Source organism: Mirounga leonina, unplaced genomic scaffold, assembly GCF_011800145.1.
Source record: "Mirounga leonina isolate KUSES-001 unplaced genomic scaffold, KU_Mleo_1.0 Mir_82, whole genome shotgun sequence".
Classification (NCBI taxonomy): domain Eukaryota; kingdom Metazoa; phylum Chordata; class Mammalia; order Carnivora; family Phocidae; genus Mirounga; species Mirounga leonina.
In genome coordinates, this window is record NW_023270825.1 from 4,356,982 (window position 1) to 4,378,119 (window position 21,138).

At 58.8% G+C, this 21,138-nt stretch overlaps 1 protein-coding gene across 4 annotated transcripts; it reads right to left on the reverse strand.

Annotated features, from left to right (window-relative positions):
* Window positions 1–5,494: 5,494 nt before the first annotated feature.
* DLK1 (delta like non-canonical Notch ligand 1) lies at window positions 5,495–16,393 on the reverse strand. Of its 4 annotated transcripts, none has more exons than XM_034992634.1 (6): window positions 13,746–13,965; window positions 12,402–12,465; window positions 11,810–11,940; window positions 8,809–8,950; window positions 6,707–6,986; window positions 5,495–6,481 (listed from the first exon to the last, which is right to left on the reverse strand). In XM_034992634.1, the coding sequence occupies exons 1-6, from the start codon at window positions 13,810–13,812 to the stop codon at window positions 6,239–6,241; spliced, it is 927 nt and encodes a 308-aa protein (XP_034848525.1). In that variant the 5' UTR covers window positions 13,813–13,965; the 3' UTR covers window positions 5,495–6,238. The 4 variants fall into 4 exon arrangements, with proteins under 4 accessions (XP_034848525.1, XP_034848524.1, XP_034848523.1 ...); XM_034992633.1 differs by having other exon boundaries at window positions 5,495–6,487; XM_034992632.1 differs by lacking the exon at window positions 13,746–13,965 and adding an exon at window positions 16,317–16,393 and having other exon boundaries at window positions 5,495–6,986.
* Window positions 16,394–21,138: the final 4,745 nt, after the last annotated feature.

A 21,138-nucleotide genomic window follows, 5' to 3' on the forward strand; every position in this document is an offset into this window, starting at 1 on the left:
CTGTGTTCTCTTCAGGCCATTCTCTTGAGTTTTTTGTGGCCGACAGTAATATCATCTTCAATAATCATTTAATCTCCTTTCCAATCGTCAGACCTCATGCTTTTGGGTTTTTCTTGTCTATTACATTGGCTAGAAGTTCTAGAACAGCAGTGATAGGAATTGCTCTCCTTATCGGCTTGCTGTGGACTGAATGCACCACCCCACCCCCACCCCACAGAGTTCATATGTTGAATCTTAACCGCCGGTGTGATGGTACTTGGAGTTGGGGCTTCGGGGAGGTCACCAGGCTCCTCAGGATGGGATGAGTGCCCTTGTAAGAAGCCAGCAGAGACGGTGAGTTCTGTCTGTCTGTCTCTCTCTCTTCCTCATAAGGACACAGCAAGATGGCGGCCATCCGCAAGCCAGGAAGAGGGCCCTCAACCAGAACCCGACCACCCACAACTGTGAGAGAGAAATGTCTGTCGTTTAAGCCCAGGCCTATGGCATTTTGTTCTAGTTGTCGGAGCCTACTGAGGCATGCTCCTTTGCAGATGAGGTAGTAGATGGCTCAGGGACAGAGCCACACATAAAGCCAGGCCTCTCTGACTCTATAGCCAGAGCCCTTCACTGCTGTATATGACACACGGCCTTACTCGCCCTTGGTTTTTTTCATCATTAGGATATTAAACATTGTTGAAGATAGACATTCTTTGTGACATTAAGGATATATGCACTTTTTCCTAATTTGCTTAGATATTTTTTTAAAAACTCAGGAATGTATGTTATCCAATTCCTTCTGGCACCAATTCCTTTGACTTGGTATCATATATATTTTTTCTTTTGACTTTTTTTTGGGCTGAAATTTAGTCCATTCTTATGTTTGTGTCTTCACGGATCACAGCACAGCAACGTCTGGGGCCATGCAAGCTTCAGAGCAGAGCCCTCAACAGTCCCGAAGTTGCTGGGAGCTCCTGACCCAGCAAGGGGTGAGGGGGCAGCTGGTGTCTTCGCCTCCTCCCTCCTGTGGACTACCGAGGGTCTTGGACGGGATGTGCGGGGCAGATGTTTTCATCTTTAGCAGTGGGAGTGTGGCTAAAGGGAAGAAAGCTGCAGAACCTCACGTCAGAAGCACGGTGGGATCTGTGGTTGGCTGAGCAGATAGCCCCACACCCATGGATTGTCATGGAACAGGCTGCTCCGTGCTGGGCCCTGTCTTCTCTTCATTCCCTGTCCAGCTGCACCCCCTCCTCACTGTCCTCCAGGAAAATCCATCCACCTGTTGCCCATGGGCAGCGCTCGTCTCTTCCTGCACTTGAAGTTCATCTGGTATTTTCCTTGGCTGGCTCTGCACTTGGGGCACCACATGGGGACCCCTCGCAGCCACAGCCCCTCCTGATGCATGTTGCCCGTGCTCACCCCAACTGCCCCACGTTTGGGCCTTCCCCCTTCTTGGGTCCTCTGCCCCTACAGCACCCAGTTTCCAAGGTCAGACTCCCCTTTCAACCCTAATCCTTCAGCTAGGGATCTTCCATCTGGCTTTCTCCAGACCAGGTCACCTGTGATCTGCCACTGTTTCCTCCCTCCTGGGTCTCTCCAGGGTTCACAGCCTATGAATATGTTTATTAATATTAAATTATATTTGCTTTCCCAGAAAATGGTCTACTTGGTCATGATTTTTTTTTTTTTTTTTTAGTATTTGCCTGTTTTTGTTATTTCACTGCAGGTAGTTTGTCTCTCTATTTGGGAGTGAGGACAGTGACTTTCCTTTTCTTTCGTTACCTTTGTCAGGTTTGAGCACTGGGGTTCTCCTAGTTTTGAAAAAGAATTGAAAAGTCTTCATCTTTTCTTTTTCATTGCTCTGGAGCCGTGTCTCTGCTCAGGCACCTCCTATTCTGTCAAAGGGTCAAAAGTTCTGGACCCCGACTCAGGTAACAGACAGCTGGCCCACCTTGGGGTCTCCTCCCAGGTAATTGGCCTTTTCTTGCTGGCCACATTTTGTTAATACATATCCTCCTAGAAAACTCATCCCTTTCTTTTTTTTTTTTTTTAAAGATTTTTATTTATTTATTTGAGAGAGAGAATGAGATAGAGAGAGCATGAGAGGGGGGAGGGTCAGAGGGAGAAGCAGACTCCCCGCTGAGCAGGGAGCCCGATGCGGGACTCGATCCCGGGACTCCAGGATCATGACCTGAGCCGAAGGCAGTCGCTTAACCGACTGAGCCACTCAGGCGCCCAAACTCATCCCTTTCTTAGAAGCTTCTACGTTTGTTACCTCAGCCTCGTTATCTTATTTTCTTATAGTTTGCCGCACGGCATCCACATCTGGGGTAGTATCCCCCTGTCTGTCCCCGGCCTTGACGGGACCCCCCACCCACCAGCTGAGGGCAGAGTAGCACAGAAGGGAGAAGCAGCGGGAGCGGAAGAGGGAGGCGTCTCAGGGACACCCGGGCGCGGCTGGACTGCTGGGTGGGCCGTGGCAGTGGCCTGGCCGAGGGGAGCCCTGGAGAGGAGAGGCCGGGGTGGGAGAAAGTGGGGGAGGGGGTCCTGCCCCGTGGCGGCCTCCTGGGCCAGCAGGGATAAGGGACTGGGCTGCAGCGCCTGTGTCCGGGGGGAGGGGTCCGGCTGACCCCTCTCTGGTGGGTGGGCAGGCACGTGCAGTGTCAGGCACTCCACGGGGACTCAAAAGGGTGGCTTTAGTGAGCCGAGTGTGCAGGCCTGTGGCCCGAGGCCAGGGCTGGCAGAGAGACAGGTCCCTCCCGGCCCGTGCAGGGCCCAGGTCAGGAGTCTAAATGGGGCTCGTATACGGATGTGCCAAGGTTTAGAAGCCTCCAAGTCCCTCTCACGACCAAACAAAATCCGATGCCACCTTCACTAAGTTCTGGAAGGACCAGAACAGCGTGGCATTCTGGGACCCCCGGGAGCTCTGGGCTGGGACCTGGTGGGTGGGAGAGCCGACCCTCGCCTCTGGTGTGCTCGTGCATGGAACCCCTTGCCCCGTCCCCCCTCCCCTCCTGGAGCCCCAGCTCCCTCCGCACCACCCACCCACAGCCACTGTTGGAAACAGACCCAGGGCAGAGGTGGGGCCCATAGGGCAGGAAATGCTGGTGCTCCAGGCACCCAGAGTGCATCTGGAAGGGGCGGGGTGGGCTCAGCCCTTCGCCTGGGGTCTCCTCGCCACGTGGGAAGGGCCGGGGCCACCGCAGGGCCCTCCAAAACATGGGCCCCTGACCCCTCTTGCCCGGGGCTAAGGCCACCAGTGGGAAGGGACAACGGTAGCCCGGCGCACAACAGATCACAGAAACACACCAATAGCCCTTGGGTTTTGTTTATTTTTCAATAAACAAAATTTTTTGCTTGTCTGGTTTTTAGGAAACGGGAAAGCTAAAAAGAGCGTCATTGACATTTTTGAAATATTTTGGTTACAGAAAAGATCATTACGCCTCCTCCTCTCTCAATTTTGGGACCGAATTGGTGATCATGTCCTCGACAGCTGTCTTTGAGCTTTTCCGTTTGTTTCGTAAACTACATACTACTCCAAACACACACGAGGTGTGGATGGGCAGCCAGAGATCCCGACACTCTCAGCAGAATCTGGTTACCCCGCAGAGGATGGAATGGACCATTTCTGCATGACGTGAGGACCGTGTCGAGGCTGCGGACACTGTTCTGATTTCGCAGGACGTGTGCGAGTGGGCGCTGTGGAATTTGGGTGGGGTGGCCTCGTCGGGTGCTGGTAATAGATAATTTGTCACGTGGGAAGGTAAGATGGTCAGGCTTAAGGGCGTCTGTTCAGGACTCCCTGCTCCCACGGCATTTTACCTGCACTGCTTGGCTTGCTGGGGACACCGTGTGTCCGCTGCCCCCTCCCAGACTGCCCTCATCCTGCGTGCCGCACAGCTCCCCGCACGCTGCCTTGCACGCAGCAGGTGCTGGAAATGCTTCCTGATCGAATGAATGAATGGTGGATGAGTTGGTAAACGGATGGGGAGCGGGTCAAGGGTTGACAGACCGTGGGATACTTTCCCTTGTCGTCGGGGTGGGGTGGGGGGAACAGGCTGTTCTCGACAGCATGAAGATGGAAAGAGGGGAACAGAGAATTGAATCACTTGGGCCAATCTCGGAATTTCGTGTTTGGGGAAACTGGATCAGAACAGTTAGCGGACTCGGTCAAGGTCTCACGCGAGAGAGGCCAGGCGGGGTGCCAGACACCCGCCTGGCCATGCCAACAGTTCTTTTTTTTTTTGTCTTTTTAAATTTTTTATTTCTCAAAACGAACTCAAAATGAGATGAGATGATGACTGAATGACATGGGGTAGGAGGGACGTGGGGTGGGCGCTCTCCGAGTCCAGGGGTGGGACAACGGGGTGTGAGGGTAGGAAGGGGAGGGGCACGGGAGCTTGGGGTGGGAGGGGCTGGCCAGCAAAGGTGACACGGTCTTGGGATTGAGGGTAAATTGCCCGGAGGCGGGTAAGGAAGGGACTTGGGCGAGCGTTGGGGTAGGAGGGGAGGGCTCGAGGGGTGACAGGCCTCTGCCTGCAGAGGACCAGGAACAAGGGGGTGGGGGTGGGAGGGGCTCGGGGACTGGGAGCGATGGGGACAGGGGCTTGGATGGGGCACGGAGAGCTGGAGGAGATGAGCCGTGATGCTCTGACTCAGGATGACGAGGGACAGGGGACAGTGGTCAGTGGCTGAAGGTAGTGAGGTCGATGGTTGGATGGTGACGGTGACGCATGTCTGTGTGTGAGGGGATGACTTGAATGACCAGGAAGATGGTGATGATGATTTGGAAATAAATACTTGGAGCAAGGTAAACACGGCAGGTAATACTCAATAAAGCTAAGAATATAGCTTCCTATCCAAATAATTTAAGAAGCAAAATATTTCTCACTGGTACCCAAGGGCTGTTTAGCTGCCCAACCCTTAAGAGCTGGAAAGCCAAACAGAGCTCTGTCCCATTTCTTTCTATTTTCGCAAAAAAGATAGATGCTCTTTTTAAAAAAAATTCAAATTTATAATTCAGAAGCTGGCTAGGTCTTTCGGGATCTGAGAGTTATTAACTCAGCAACACAAATTAAATCCATAGCTGTGTAGACCAAGGTCTGGGACCTTTGACCACAGAACTAGGAGACACCCCACGAGCCACCATTTCCCACTAAACCCTGTGGAAACCTTGGTGAGGGCTATGTTGCTGCTCAGATTTCGCCAGGGGGCACTTGTGGTTCAAGGGGCATTTAAATTTCAAGGGACATCTCTAATCTACAGGGTAGGAGGCAGGTAAAGTGCTGGGGATTTGGGGGTGGCTGGCGGCTGCCCAAGTGGCAACTCCAGGCTGCACTTTGTGACTCAAAGGGGGCCAATCGCTTCCAAACCGAAAGCGGGCCAGGAGGCTCCCCACTTTGAGAAATGCAGTTAGGATCGATCTCAGTACGTCAAGTGTGCATCCAGGATAGGCCAAAACCTGTGGATCTGGGATGAGACTTTTGTCTTCATCAGATCCTAATTTTTAGGGTCAGGAACTGTTTTGGTTCATACCCCTTCGTTCCTCATTCAGAGTTTTAGAGTCAGAGAGAACTTTGATGGTCACTGCATTCCAGCCCCTCCCTCGAGGGGGGAAGAGGTGGGCCCGGGGTGGGGACGGGGGCTCGCCAAGGATCACACAGCGAGTTAGTGGCAGGGCTGGGACGAGGTCCCGGCCCCCCAGCAGCCAACCCGGGGCTCTCTCTGCCTGACACACGGCCGCTGCACTCCGCAAAATCTCAAATCAATCTGAAAGATCTAAAGTTTGCGGTGTTTGAACTTGATGTGAGTGCGCGTTGGATGTGGCGTGTGAGGATTAACGAACGAAAGAGATTTTAGCCTTTTTCACAGTGGGTGGTCATGCACAGCACTCGTAACGGTTTCACGAGGACCGTGGCCGAGACCCCTCGGAGAGGGATGTCGGCACCGAGTCCCGGTTCTGTTGCCTTGTTTTTTTTTGGTCTTTTTGATTTTACGTTTAGAGTTTAGAATAACATACTTATTTCTTTTACTTGTTTAAAGATGAAATTCTTATTATTATTCTTCGATCATGCATTAAGAGAGAGCAAGAGGATGCTTCGGGCACTTTGTCACAGAGCAACACAAAGGTAATCTAGGTAAGCATAGGGTTCACCAGATTCGACACAAAATAGAGCAAATTCCACCACAAAGAGGAGAACAGACCGCACGTAGTGAGCTCTGCGGGACCCCGAGAACAGAGAGGGGCCGGCAGGGGCGCCGCTTAGATGTCGTCTTCGCTGGCCTCCTTGCTGAAGGTGGCCATGTCGATCTTCTCGGGGAAGATGATGTTGACCGCCAGGTCCTCCCCGCTGTTGTAATGCAGCAGCAGGTTCTTCTTCTGACGCAACATGCGGTTGTAGCGCAGGTTGGACACCCAGGCCTCGCACTTGTTGAGGAAGACGATGCCCATGGTGCCCAGCACCACCAGACTGGTCAGCACGCCCAGGATGGTGAAGCAGATGGCCTGGCCCTCGGAGAGGAGGGGAGTGCTCTTGTTGAGCTCCTTCATGGACACCTTCAGGATGCGGTGCTCGGGCTGGGGCACTGGCAGCTCGTGCACCCCGGGGGTCAGGCGGTAGGTCAGCCCGTACCCGCTGGGCAGACGGGTGACCTGCTGGGGGCTCGGGGCGCGCTTCCGGCCACAGAGGGGGCCCGTGAACTCGGGCTTGCACAGACACTCGTACCTCACCTGGGTGTGCTGCAGGCAGGTGCCCCCGTTGAGGCACGGGTCGGAGGCGCAGTTGCTCACGGGGCGGCTGCAGGTCTTGTCCACGAAGCCGGCGGGGCATCGGCAGCGGAAGTCGCCCCCAATGTCGGTGCAGATGCCTTGGTTCTCGCACGGGTTCGGGGTGCAGCTGTTGGCCACGATCTCGCAGAAATTGCCTGAGAAGCCAGGGGGGCACAGGCAGGAGGCATGGGAGGCCCGGCCCTCATCGTCCACGCAGGTGCCTCCGTGCTGACAGGGGGAACTGCAACACAACAGGGGGACACGGTAAAGGGCCCTCGGGGGCTGGGCTAGGACGGTGGTTCACGGGGCGCGGGGTTGGGGGGGGCGGCAGGCAGGTGCTTAGGCCCCGTCCGGTGCGTGAGCGAGCGCCGGCCAGGGAGACACCGGGCGCTGCCACCCCTGCCCGCGAGGGGCTCCTGGGCGGTCCGAGCTGGATGCAGGCACGCCTGTGGGGGGGGGTGCGCGCCTCACCCCCTCCAGCTGCCAGCCTGGAACACGCCTGACCTCCCGGGCCGACGCCCGTCTCCTCTCCCACCTCTTATGTCATCTCTCCGACCAGAGGCCTGACGGTTAGTCACTGGACAGGTGGGGAAACTGAGGCTGAGAGAGGCAAAGTTAGCGATGACCCAGGGCTGGAGCGAGCCCCCTCCATCAGCTCCATCCCTGGGCCGCTGGGCAGAGCCGGGGCCTCAGGCCCCCCCCCCACACACAAGCTGCCTGCGCCACACCACCACCCTGATGACTCGTATTGTCACTTTCGGCAGAGAGAGCCTGCAGACTATTGTACGGGAAGCCCTTGGGGACGCTCAGAGTGAAAGCAAGCCTCGGTCTATCTGCCGGCCCGGCCAGCGTCTGCGCCCGGCTGTTTAATCGTGGGCCATTCACCCAACTGCGGCGTGCAGACCGGAGCTGTTTGCTGAGAGCGGAGCACAGGAGCATTTAATGTAAGTGCTTTTAAACGAGCAGACCCTTTGTCATCTGATAAATGCCAAAACCCAGAGAAGAAAGGGGCTCTAAGCACAACGAAATCCGCTTCGGGGGTGAGGGCCGTATGGGAGCTGGGCTCTGAAGGAACTTCAAGGACCCTGGGCTCTATTTTGACAGACTGGTTCAAGTTGGTTGGAGAGAAAACAAAATATTTTAAAGGTTTCTCTCTGTATTTTCCCATCCCACTAAGAAGCAGACGCGGACTTTGGTTGTGACCCCCTCTCCTCTGACCCTCTCTGAACACTGATCTTTAGATGCACAAATGCCTGTTTGTGGCCTTCGCTGGCTCCAGGGTCCTCCACAGCCCCCTGGAATGTCAGGTCAAGATAAGCTTATTCTGCCTGGTAGTGTCTGTCTCCCCCACCCCCCAGCTCCCGGCCCGGGACCCGGCTCCAGTTTGCATTCTTGTGACCGACTGCCTAAGCCCCAGCAGACGGCTGGGTAGGCTCAGGGTAGCTAAACAGATAAGGGCCGGAAATGGCTTGGCTGCTAGAAAGCAAGTGGCCCTTCTTGCCTGTTGTGCCCACTGCTCAGAAGTCCCAGAGCCCCCGCCCCACTGAGGGCAGCTGAGAGCTGGACCCCCCCCAGACCCCGCTGGCCAAAGGCCCCTCTCCCCACTCCTGAGCCTAGCAGATCCCCCCAAGACATCCCCGAAAACCCAGCTGCAGAGTCTGCCAGTTCCCCAAAACCACCCCCTAAAATGCAGTGAGTGGGCTTCAAGAAGAGTCTCACCGCCCCCCACCCCCCGGGGCTGCCCTTAGAATACGGTGCGGCTCCCTGCTCCCTGCTCCAGTAAGCAGGCCCCGTCTACCGTCACACATGCACATCGGGACTTGGGAGCATCAAGGGAATATGAAATCACCTTTGGGGTCCCTTCAGAAATGATGGAAATGACACACTCCCCACTAAATACCCTGATCTGGGACGGCCCCCCGCAGGGCTGCAGGACGGGCACTTACTCGGTCTTTTGTCAGGCGACAGGTCCGACTGGGCTAGGCTGAAAGGGTCTTTAGGGGTGTGAAGCGGGAATCAAAGCAGCATTCATCAGATCACACAGAGTCGGAAAGAATATTTACCCATTGATCACGCAGGGCCCATCCTTCTTCTGACAGTCCTTTCCCGAGAACCCAGGGACGCAGGAGCATTCATAGTGGCCGGAATCGAGGTTCACGCAGGTCCCATTGTTAGCGCAGGGGGTCGAGGCGCAAGCCCGGACGTCTGGGGTGGGGAGGGAAGAGCAGACTTTGTCACCCCCTCCCAGGGAGGGAGAGGGGGACAGGCTGGAAGGAGAGCTTTCTGGATGGGGACAGGGACAGAGCCCTCCAGCTGGTCAAGGGCGGGGACCCCGAGTGAGCTGCCTCGATGGCTCTGTGGCCACTGTCAATGGTCACCAAATGGGGTCCTGAGGAAGAACGTGTAGTGACACCCCAAAACTGCAATGGGTAAGCAGCTCAGGGAGCTGAAGGGGCTCCCTTGGGGTAGGTCACAGGGATAGAAAGTCATGGCCGCTCACTGCTCCTCAACCCAGGACAGCCGTCCCCTTTTCCTGGCGCCAGGTCCCCTCTCCGGTCCAGCAGCATGCCCTTCACTGCAGACCCCTTCCCTCCCCCCAAACGGTGTGTGCCAGGCCAAGGCTCCCCAGTGCCTGCCTCCCCCAGACAAATTTTCACGTCCTGCTTCTCCTGTTTGGGGGGGGGTCCCTGCCATTCAGGGCAATCGCGAAGCCCAGCTGTTAGAAAACACCAGCTGCCCTTCAAAGTTCCCCAGCACAGAGGGGCGGGGGAGAAATGGAGACATGTGAAGACCCCTGTCGGGAATCAAGAAACCTGATTCAGCCCCAGCGCTACCTCCACCTCCTGGTGGTCGCTCTTTCTGCGCTCGGGATCTGAACGGAGGGGCTCACGGTAAAAAGGCTGTATCTTTTGAAGGCAGTGAAATTAGAAGTATCTGAGTGCTCTCCTGTCCGTGTGGGTTTCCGTGAACACTGCTATATTTCTGCCGCCTTTTTACACCTCCCGTCATGCACACTTCATTATGCGGGGCTCGGCGAGCCAGGGACAGCTGAACAAAGGGGCCTGGGTCAGGGGCTTTCTGCCAGTGGAGACCCCCGCCCCCAGGCAGGGCCAGGAGGGACCTTTTCTAGGCCTGGCTCCAGCCGGCCTCAGAGTTCAGCTCCTCCCCACTCTGTGCCTCACTTTCCCCACTGACAAAAGGAGGGGCTCTCCTTGGTAGGTCTGGGGGGGGGTACCTTTTAGCTTCGGGGAGCACCTGCCAAATACAAAGCCAGGGCCAACCAGAGACGCAGCAAGTTAAGACGGAGTGGGTGGGTGCAAATTTTTTTTCCCTCTTTTAAGGAGACCCGCACCCTCGTGGAGGGAGAATGGCAATCAGTCAATAAGGAGCAGCCTGAACGCCATGCTGATGGCCTATCCAGAGCGCACGAGGCATTCCCCGGGAGCCCGGCTCAGTATAAGGAAACATAAAGAGGATTTATCACTACGGGAAGGGGCCGGCACAGCTAGCAGGAGAAGGCTCCCAATCCTGTGCTCCCAGCAACCCCATCACTGGTAATCTCAAATTTAAGCTAAAGAGCTGGCGACCACCCCCCTTCCCTCCCGGCAGCATCCAGCCCCACGAGCAGAGGATGAGCCATTCTTCCCAACTCCTGGGCCTCCGGCCCAAGGGAAGGGTAGATTAAGCCCGGGCAAGGAGAAAGCTGCCCGGGGTCTCTGCTGGGGCAGCAGCTGGGGCCCTGACAGCCTCAGAGACCCGGAGAAAGGGAGAGAGCCGCTAATTACCCGGAGGGCTGTTTCCTCGGGACCCGGAGTCCCAGGCTGAGAGGCTTTGTCAACCCAGTGAGGAGGGGACCTTTTTGTCTGGAAAACTCCATGGGCGGGGAGGGGGCAGTCCTGAACCAGACACCAAAGAGGGTGGGCTCCAGGCTAAAAGCCCTGACCCCAAGAGGTGGCTTTTCGGGGATCCTGTGGGTCCCAAAGCAGCTCAGAGGGTGCGGTGCTGAGGGGCGGCAGAGCTGCTGGTCAGAGCATGAGTCAGCTGCGGGGCCTTTAAGGACCTGAGACAATGTGGTGGGGGGTGGGCTCGATTAGGAAAGCCCGCTGCCCTGGCGGTGGTCACAACACGCTCTTGCCTTTTCCTTAAGAGAGAGGATTAGGAAGAGCCACAGATGAGAATTAGCCCAGTTCTGGGGCTAGGAGAAGGGATTTTAGCTGGCTTTTCTCCCGACAACTTCTGCGTCCCTAAGCACAGCCCTTGACTTCCTTGAGCCTCAATTTCCCTATCAGTACCCCTCGTCCCAGCTCCGGTTGAGGACCTGTGATAGCTGCCCTATGCTGCTGGGAGTTTTTTCGAGGACTTCAGCTTGCCCCAGCTTCGGGGCAGGTTCTGCCAAAGCAAGATGGACTCAGATGGACATTTTGCAGCCTAAAAATGCAGGGACAGCCAACTCTCAATTTGCTCAGGGTCATGGAGGACAAAGTTTGCATAAATTAATGAAATCAACAGATCACACAAATCTGCACTTTGACCACTTCTCAGCTCTTCCCGACCCCCAGCCTCCCCCTACACCTGACCACGGACACCAGCTCTGTTGGGCCAGCCGGCCCTGACTCAGCTCCCGGCCCCCCACCCCCGCTCACCACCCCCACCCCTTCGTTTGTTTGTTTGCGTGCTTTGCAGCCTCCCGTGTGAATTTCTCGGAGGTTTAGCTCTGTGACCCCCACCCCGAGCCCTTACCCCCTCGGAGTTTTAGTGACCTGGAGAGGTTACCCTGGCCTCTACCCTTTCAGCTTTGTGTGGCGTGTGCTTATGTTGTGACTCTATTCAACAGGCAGCTCCCTGCTGGCCCCCACAAAGGGCCTTCTCTGGGTGCTGGTGCTGGCCGAGCAGAGGGGAGCAAAATTAAGTCCCTACCTGTGAGGAGGCTCTGGGGCACCAGCGAGAAGGATATAAACAGATCATTACCATACAGAGCCCTGGGTGTGTGGGAATAAGGTGGGAGGGGGAGGGGAGGCCGCCACAGGCTGGGCGCCCAGGGCAGGGGTGGGGTGGGGTGCCCACCTATGTCACAGAGGTTCCCGTCCCAGCCGTGGTCACAAATGCACTGCCAGGGTTCCACGCAGAGTCCGTTAACACAGCCAGGAAAGGTCATGCATTGATCACACAGGGGACCCTGCCAGCCAGGCTGGCACCTGCGGGGGGGGAGGGGAAGATGGGGACCTATGAAGGGGGGCAGGAGTGGAGAGGGAGCTCAGGCTGCCTACTGTGGAGCCAAGATCCCTCGGGGGTGTCTGCACAGTACCAGGCCAAGTGGGTCCCCGGAAGCAAATACCAGTCACCTGAACAGAAAAGTGTCAACAGAGGACCAGACAGAAGGGTCCCTGAGAGCCTGGGGGAGCACTGCGTCTTGCCGCAGTGGCCTGCAGTGGTCTCACCCTGTGAGGGGCTTTCCCAACACCCCCACTGCTGAGAGGGCAGACAGGAGCCGTCTGCCCTCTTCTACCCCTCGCTACCCCCCACCAGTTTCTTGCAGGGGCGAGAAAGCTGTTTGGGGCAGCCCAGCAGCCAAGCCCCCCCTTCCTGCCTGACACCACAATCCCCAGGATTCTGTCCTGACCACCTACAAGCTGCTTCTGGGGAGCCACCCCATTACCTGCAAACATTGTCATCCTCGCAGAATCCATTTTGGGGGTGGCAGGCCGGGAAGCATTCAGCTCCTGAGTCACAAGAAAGGTTACACCATTCACCCCACGAGGCCCCAGAGGCCAAGGCAAAGCCTGTCTTCTCCCAGCAGTCCACAGCCTCCCCGGAGGGAGCCAAACCCCCTCCTACCAGCCTGGCACACAGTAGGTGTCTCCCATCAGCCCACTCGGGGAGGAAAAAAAAAAAGAAAAATCTCTGCCATGTTCCTGGTTATGGAGTGACCACAGTAAACCACTTAGTTCCTAGGAGCAGGTCAGACACTTAATTCCACCCCCCCCTCCAGACCCTGTCCCCCAGAATACGAAACCTCAAATGCTAAAAGCAGGGATTGGGAGACAGTGAATGGAAACCTTCTGACCCCTGGGCCCTCAGCCAAGCCCTCACTTTTGCAAAGTGAGCCTAAAATGGGGAGCAGATTTGGAGGTATTTGGCTTTGGAAAAGGCCAGACAGGTTCACCTGGCAGCCTCGCAGGTAAGGCATCAGGATTTTTCTTAAAGGTTAATCCCCGCTAAACCAGGCACCCAGGTCAAATTCCCCCAAGTTCCCCTACCCCAGACTCTTCATATTAAAAAGACGCAAGGGTTTTTGCAAAAGAGATTCTGCCACTCGGACACCATCTAGAGCTTCGGACACCCTGCTAGGTGCCTACTGTGTGCATTCACTTCAACTCGCTCGCCAGCTTTCCAGACGGCCCCCCCATCAGCTCTGGTGCAGTGGGGGCGGGGGGCACTGCGGGAAGGGGCAACTCTCTCACTGTCAGAGACAGATGGCCGCGGCACACAGAAGTGTCGCAGCCCCTCACCGAGAGAAACGCCACGCAGGAGGGGCTCGCGCTGGGCTCCTCGGTGGGAATTTGGTGCTGCGACGGCAAAGCCACCCCCCACAGCCCCCACAGACCTGTTCCTGAACGCGCACGCAGCGACACCCCAAAGTTGCACCCCAGAGCATTTCCACACAGGGCTCCCGAGCATCACCTCGTTTCTCCATACCTCCTGTCTCCGCGCACCGACACCCCTGCGAGCGCCACTTCTGCGGGGCGGGAAGGGGCTGGGGGGGTGGGGTCCCACATCTCCCCTGCCCCCCCTCCCGGGGACCCCAGGGCCGGGCTTGGCATGCGAGGCTGGCGGGGAGGGCGAGGCAGCACCGTGCGGGGCTTAGGGTTAGGCGGGACGGGCCCGAGTTGGGGCGCATGGGACGGGGCGTGCGGGGCACCGGGCGGCCGGCGGGGGGTGGGGGGGCGTCGCAGGCTTCCCCAGAGGGGGCGCGAGCCAGGCCGCCGCGGGGGGGGCTCACCATGGACACTGTGGCCGAAGGCCAGCAGGAGCAAGAGGACGGGCAGGAGGGCTGCGGTCGCGGTCATCGCGGGGCGGCCGGGGTCGCGGTCCCGGGAGCGGCGCGGGCGCGGGTCCGGCTCCGGGCGCCGCGCTGGGCTTCTGGTTGCGGACGCGGAAGGGGGCGCGGGCGCGCGGCGAGGGGAAAGCCAGGGCTGCACCGGGCTGCGCGCTGCGCTCTCCGCCGCCGCCGCCGCCGAGCTGCCGCCGCCGCCGCGCGCGCCGCCCTTTTCGTACCGCCGCCCCCCCGCGGCCCCCGCCCCCCGCCCCCGCCTCCGCGCGCACGGGGCCGGCGCCGGCCAGTCCCGGTGACCCCCGCCCCTCGCGGGGCCGCCCCCCACCACCGCGGCGTCCCGGAAAGCCGCTCGCGCGCACGGAGCGCTCTTGGCTAGACGGGCCCAGGTACCCCGCGCACGCGGGGCACCCGTTCGGGCCACCGGGCGGCCCGCGGGCGCGCCCACACGGGCCCGCTTCGGACAAGTGGCAGGCACCGCGCCGGGGCTGGGCCGCAGACCCCAGGCAGACGCCAGCACGCGCTCCGAATACAGAAACACGCACAGAAGCAGCAGAACCCTCAGCGCCAGGGTCCCGAGCACGCACGCCATGGTCCGCACGGCCGGGAAAACACCAACGCACGCTCTGGGGACGGCGAACACGCTCGCGCCGCAGACGCCCGCAGAACACACGGCTGAGAGGCCGGACACCCGCAGACCCCAGCCCGCAGCCCGCGCACGCTGCAGGGCGCACCCCCAACGCGGCGGGCACACGCCGGCGGGCGCACGCGGGTCACAGAACTGGTCGGCAGCGTCACGGGCTCGGGCATGGGCTCGCAGAGAGGCCCGCGGACACAGCCGGGAAACCCGGGGCCGCCTTCACCATGCGCCCACCCGTCTGTCCACACAGGGGCACGTGCCGAGCCACGTGCACACCTGAACGTACGAACGCGCTTGTAAACACACAGGCACCCACTCACACACGGGCAGACGGGGTCAGGGCCTTGGTCACGCAGACGCATGAAGCACAGACTCTCGCACCCATGTGTAGGGCCACACGTAGGTGATGTTCACAAGCACGCGGACCCAGGCCCCCAGGCTCACAAGTCGCAGGCTCTTGGTTACACACTCATCAAAACACGAATATACTGTCGCCCGGCACATGCACAAACACACAGGGACACTTGTGGGCAAGCCCACAAGTCCGCTCACACTCACGCAGCTGCACACCAAGCACTGGGCACATATTCCAGACCCACTGGGAGGCCTCCAGAGGAGTCACGGGGGTGTGGGGGTGGGGATGCTGACCTTGCCAGAGATCCTCCCCTCCCAAGAGCTCCCGGGGAGAGCCCCCAGCCTGGGTTTAGGGACTGTGCTGGGCAGATCCTCCAGCCCCTGTCCTGATCAGGGCGCTGGGGGCGGGGGGGGGGGGGGGGGGGGGGGGGGGGGGAGGGGTAGGGGGGGGTGGGGGGTGGCAGAAGGAGATGAAAGGTCTTTAACTTCCTGGGGAAGGGTCCCAGGAGGTCATGACCTTTAGATGGGTCATTTATGTATGCTTCGTTGGCATAGATTAGTTTGCGTATAGATCCCAGGTGCAGGGGGTGGGTGCCCACCCACTTCATAGCCTCCCCTTTGCCACAGTGAGTTGGGTGCATGATCTCTGCCACTTGGGTCATGGGGTAGGGGGCCTTGGCCTTCAGACCATCTCCTGGGGCCCTGGCAGGTTTGAGGACATACTCTCCATCCTCAGGATGGGTGTGGGAAGTGACGCCACAGGGAGTCCCCCGGCCCACGGGCCTTAAGGCCCTTAAGTCTGGCTCCCAAAGTAAGACAGCTGTGGGAGGGCGGGCACACGCCCCGGGTGGAGACCCTGGAGCCGCACTGGGCAGACTCCACAGAGGCTGGGGAAGCCCCCACCTCCTTCCCCTTGTGGAAGGTGCCTCTTCCTTGGTGTTCTGTGCAGGAGACCCAGAAGGGGGTGGGGTGCGGTTGGGAATCGCTTGAGCGACAGACTGGAGGGAGTAGTCATCCACCCTGCACCCCTTCCTTTCCATTACCCCAGTCTCTTCCAGGGACTCTTCTCAAACGAAGAAACTGGAGTTCAGAGTTGGAAGGTCTTTTGCCCAAGGCCCAGGGGGTTCCAACGAGAGTGGCAGGCAGGCCAGGCCTGGAGGTTCAACTGCCCACTACATGGAGATCGCCCCAGCTTCCCTGACCGCCCCCTCCTTTCTTCCCTCCCAGGACCCTGACCTCAGCCTCCAAAATTATCCTACACGGCGGGCAGATTGGGAAGGGCTGGGTTCTCAGCCAGACTCTAAGGAGGGGCGGGGGATCTCTGGGCTGAGCGGCCTGGGGCGAGGGCCTCCTCCCAGAACCAAGTCACGAGGTGTGGACTGTGTGGAGCACCACAGGGCTCCGCTGCGGCCATCAAGTGCACCCTCATCTAGACCCCTCCCTTTCCCATCTCAGTCCCTTCCCGCCGCCACCGCCTCCCTCCCCAGTTCTGGAAAGGGAGGGAGGCCTGAGGAGGGCAGTCTCACCCAAGGGCATCCGTGTCCAAATGTCAGGGGCTTAGGCTGAAAGGGCAATATCTTGGCTGGCTCGCACCTGCTCGCTAATCCCAGCTCCATCCCCTGCCTGCTGAGGGCCCTGGGCCAGTCACTTCCCCCCTCGGAGCCCAGTTTCCTTGTCTATAAACAGGGATGCCACACCTGTCCCCAAAGGGAACTTGGGTTTTCGTAAGTAGAAAACCACTGTACTTACAAGGACTGGCGCCTTCCTGCCCTTCCTCCAACAGCTGCCACTGGGCCTCCCCCCCCAGTAGACTCCAGAGACCGGGAGGTGGGGGCTGGTTCGGATCTGGCCCTCTTTAGAGCCCCCTGCAGGGCCACTGCTGGGAGGAGGCTTTCTTGCGTTTCAAGACCTATAAGCCTGGGGCTTTCTGTTGGTTTCTGCTGGTCTCCATAAAGTGTTTGTAAATTCAGGAGACTGGAGATTTCTTTTCAGCAGGCAGACAGTGAGAAAGGGTAGCTGAGGAGCAGTGGGGAGAGGGGAGGTTGGTGCCTGTCACAAGCTTAAAGGCTGCACAGAAAGCCAGAAAATGCCAACCAGGTCCCTTGGGGAGAAGTCAGCACCGCCTGCTGTTTGCAAGCAGACCCTGAGGGCTGAAGGAGTCAGGACGACCCCCTCCTTTAGCTGTGCCCCCGTCCCCACCTCCCCTCCCCTCCCCTCCAAAAAACCCCAAAAAACCAGAGGGGATCACAGAGGAGGCAAGCAGCCCCCACCCTCAGGAAACGCTTGGCCCACTGGTCAGCAGAGCAGGGCTTTGGCTCATGGTCTACCCAGGTATCAGGGACAAAGCCTGCCCACCGTGGGGCTGGATTGCTACCCAGGCTCCTTCCCTCTGCCAAGCTGAGTGGCTCTACCTGCAGGCCCAGCCTGGGGAGTCCTCTGCTCCTTCTGCCCAGAGGCATGGCTCCAGCTAGTAACAAGGGAGCTGGTGAGGGGTGAAAGTTTTCTGAGCGAAGCAAAGAAATGTTATCTCCAGACCGGTCCCTCCTCGTCATCCTCCCCTCCTCCCCCCTCAGCCTGCACCAGACCACTTGATTAAAGGCAGAATTGCTGATCAAGGAAGCCCAGCAGGGTCCAGCTGGAGGGGCCTCCGAGACCAGCTAGTCCTGGGCGTGCACAGCAGGGACAAGGCAGCTGGGGGCGGGGGGGGGGGAGTCTTCACCCCCACCCCATCTTGACATCTGCTCTGCGTCCCCCTACAGTTGTGAATCTCCAAAACCTGAGGCTTTGTTTCTGCCCACATGGAGTTGTGGTTTCTGGAGGTCTCTGCATCCCCAACTGGTCCAGTCCTAGTGGGACATTATACGGTCGGGGAAACTGAGGCCCAGCAAAGACTCCCAGGTACCTTTGTTCCCTCTTCCCCCTCCCTCTCCAACACCACGCCTTCTCCCTCCTCCCTTCGAAAGAGGACAGCGTCCCCCAGCCCCGCTGGAGATGGAGCTCTTCCCAAAGAGACTGCTCATGTAACGAGGACCAGTGTCCGAAGCCTCAGCTGTCCTGGTTAGAAACCTAGAACTGAAACCTGGACACAGTAGGGCAGGGATCTCCCCACCACAGGGCCGCAGTCCCGGAGTGAGGAGGGTTCCAGGCAAGCGGGGCCTGCCTTTTCTGTCTCTCCCTGCCTGTCCCCTTGGAATTAGATTCTGGCTTAGCCCCCCAGCAGAGGCCGTCTTATCAGGGCCTCCTCAAAGCCGGGCTGGGTCAGGACGGGGAGGCCCGTTTCAGAGATGAGCAGGAGACGGCCTGAAGACCCCGGGACGGGTGTGCAGCTAATGAGGAGCAGAGCTGGGATCTGAACCTGCGTGTCCTGGGAATCCCAGGCCCCAGCTCTCTGCTCACTCTCTGCGTGGCAAGAGTGAGTAGAGCCGGGGGGATCCGTGGGAAGACCCGAAGGGCACCATCAGAGCCCTGCCCTGCCCTCCCCTCCGTCCGTGGGGGGCTGTGAGGGCTGCAGCACAAACACCAAAGAGATGCCCAGCAGCCACGATCCCCATTCTTTCCCCTGGCTGAAGTTCGTCTTTGAAGAGAGAAATTCTCTTTCTTCCTGCCGAGGGGAGGGGGCCCCGGGGGCGGAGGATGGAGGGAAAGGAGAGGTGCACCCGGGTACATTTAGGCTCAAGAACACGACGGCTTGGTTTCAAGTTCAATCAGAAAGAAGCCTCTTGAGGCTGAAGTGGCAGCGTGCTCAGCCCAGGGAGCGGGGAAGGGAAGGCGGCGGCGAGGCCTCGTGGCCGGGGCCCGGAGGGGCGCGTGACCGCCCGGCCTGGGCTGCGGGCCTCGGGGCGCGCGAGGGAGCCGGGGCGCACGTGGCCGGCCGCGGGGGCGCACCTCTCCCCCGCACCCCACTGGCGCCTCGCAGCCCCGTCGATGGGAGCGTGCAAAAATAGATTTTCTCGCTTCCTTTCTCGCCATTGCCATCGACGCAGATGCCACGTTCCCAAGTCTAATTGTCCACGTCATCAATCAAATTCTCCTCTTAAAGGGCGCCACTGAGTCATGCTGTGCGCGTGGGGAGCTGGTGGGGTCTCCAGAGGGGTTAGGAACAGCTCCCCGCCCCGCCCCCCCCCCACGTGGGAGGGAGGGGATCACAACCAGAGGAAAAAGGAGTCTTTTCATCACCTCGCCTGTGGATGCAGGCTTGGGCAAAAAGTACATTAATTCTTCATTCATCAGAAATTCCCAGAAGTTAATTTTCCATAGAGTGGAGACTCACCTCTTTAAATGTGGTCTCATCCACTGAGCATCGGCTGAGCTCCTACTGTGTGTGTGTGTGGGGGGGGACACTCTGATGGGGGTGTGCTCAGTGAGGGAGCCCAGGGTGGCCCCTCACCTCCAAGGGTTGGGAGATTGGGGACACTTCTTCGCGGTTAGAGACCTCTGAGATATAGGCCAGTCGAGGGAAGGAGGTGAGCCAAGGGGGAGGGGCTGCGTGGGAAGGGAGACTGAGCACGTCCTGGAGGGTGGGGGTCCTGGGACTGAGTGATGGGGGATGTGTAGCAGGTCACCAGGGTGTGCCATTATGGGAGGACCTCTGTATGAACACAGGCACACGGAGGTGGTCACGGTGTGGGCTTATCATTGTGGCTGGAGCGGAGTTAGGCTGGAGCAGGAGGGTTACAAAACTTTCAGCATTTTGGATATAAAGCCCTCTTAACTGTTCTGGAATATTCTACAGCCTCCCTTACCTTGGCAAACAATCCAGGGAACAAGTCTCCCTTTTCTCATACCAGGGTCGACCCACGAACACGTCTTGCCCAGACTTGTTTTGAGGCTTGGGCACTGGGCCAAGCTGCTCCCACCCATCACTGCCGGGTCTGCCTACCCACCTTCCCGGGAGGGCGCAGCTAACCGGGCCCTTCGGAGGCACCGACCAAGTGCCCCTGATCGAACGGAAATGGGAGAAATCATTTTCTCAAGCCCTGAGCTGCTGGAAGGAGGACCCCCATCCTAGCCCCAGCTTACAAGTTTTTAGGGGGACCATAGCAGGATCACGACCTCTCCATCTCTGTTGGCTGGGCCTAGGAAAAGAGAGCTATTTATCGTGGCGCGGCCTGGCGTAACTGTCAAGTTTAGGGATGTGAAAACACAAGGCTCTCGAGGAATTTAAGATGTTCCGTACTATATTTATTCTCTTATTTGTAAGGAGGCATTAGCATTTACATTCAATTATATTAAAAAGTGTTTTCCCCCATGCTACTACATCCTAAACATTAGGGAGCGCTTGCAAAGGAAGGCATAGCCTCGTGCCCAGGTGGGGCCCTGGGATGGGCAGGTGGGTGGTCGGAGGGCCGTGTGTTTGCACCTCTCTCCCCTCCTCCCCCAAGGCCTCCCCTCCCACCCTGTCCTCCCAGCTCCCACCCGCCAAAGCTCCCAGCCCACCCGCCATGGGTCCTGGCCCAGGACTGGACACTGGTGATCCCCTGGCCTCGTCCCAGCCACTCCCACCTTCGACACAGCTGCCCACCTGGTGTTAATGGATCTTGCACGTGTGTCTGACCTCGGCGGGGCCAGGGACGCCTTCCTGGGCCTCTGCCCCTCCACCGGGGGCCTGCAGCGCTGCCCACGAGGTGTTTGTGGATTAAGTGAATTAATGAATAAATGAATAAGGCACAAAGTGTTCTCTGAGGGTTACCATGGGCCCCTTGGAGGGGTCCTGTGTCCTAGCAACTGGCCGAGGCCAGGTGGCCCTCTCTAGTCAGTGCCCTCTGGTCACCTCTGATCTCTGGGCTCCTGGGGTTGCTGACTCCCCACACTGGGCTTCCGGAGGGGAGGGGGGCCCTAAGGTTGCAGTGTCCCCACCTTGTCTCTCCCCACCGGGGCCTCTCAGTTCTCTGACTAGGAACGGAGAATGTGGGGAGCAGCCGCACTGAGACCATACATAGCCAGCGCCCCCACTGTTACCCGCCCCCCTGCCCACCTCCCCCAGCGCCTGGCTCCTCTGCGTGCTCTCCAAGAGCCTGTTCCTATGGTGACGCTCCGCGCCTCCAGAGGCCCTACCTAGCTGTTCGCAGCCAAGCTTCAGCTGGGGATGGGGGGCAGGGGACATCCAGCTCTAGCTGACCCCAGCTCCCCCTACCCAACACACATGAGGTTGCTTGGTGCCCAAACTCAAGTGTGGTCTTTCGTGATGAGCCTTAATTTGATCCCTGCCCCAAAAATGTTTGTCCTCCCTCTCCATCGGTAGGGGACCCTATTAGCCACAGGACTTGATGCTGGGATCCAGAGAGGCTGAGCGATTTTCCCTAAGTCACACAGCAAGGCACTGGCAAAGCAGGATGGGACTGTTGAAGC

Excerpts from the sequence above, each read along its gene's own strand:
- DLK1 (XM_034992631.1), bottom strand. The coding sequence starts at position 13,812 with ATGACCGCGACCGCAGCCCTCCTGCCCGTCCTCTTGCTCCTGCTGGCC. Across the intron at positions 8,951-11,809 it reads CGGGAACCTCTGTGACATAG|ACGTCCGGGCTTGCGCCTCG; the intron begins GTGGGCACCCCA and ends TCCCCACCCCAG. Across the intron at positions 6,987-8,808 it reads GGGCCCTGCGTGATCAATGG|TTCCCCCTGTCAGCACGGAG; the intron begins GTAAATATTCTT and ends GTTGTGTTGCAG.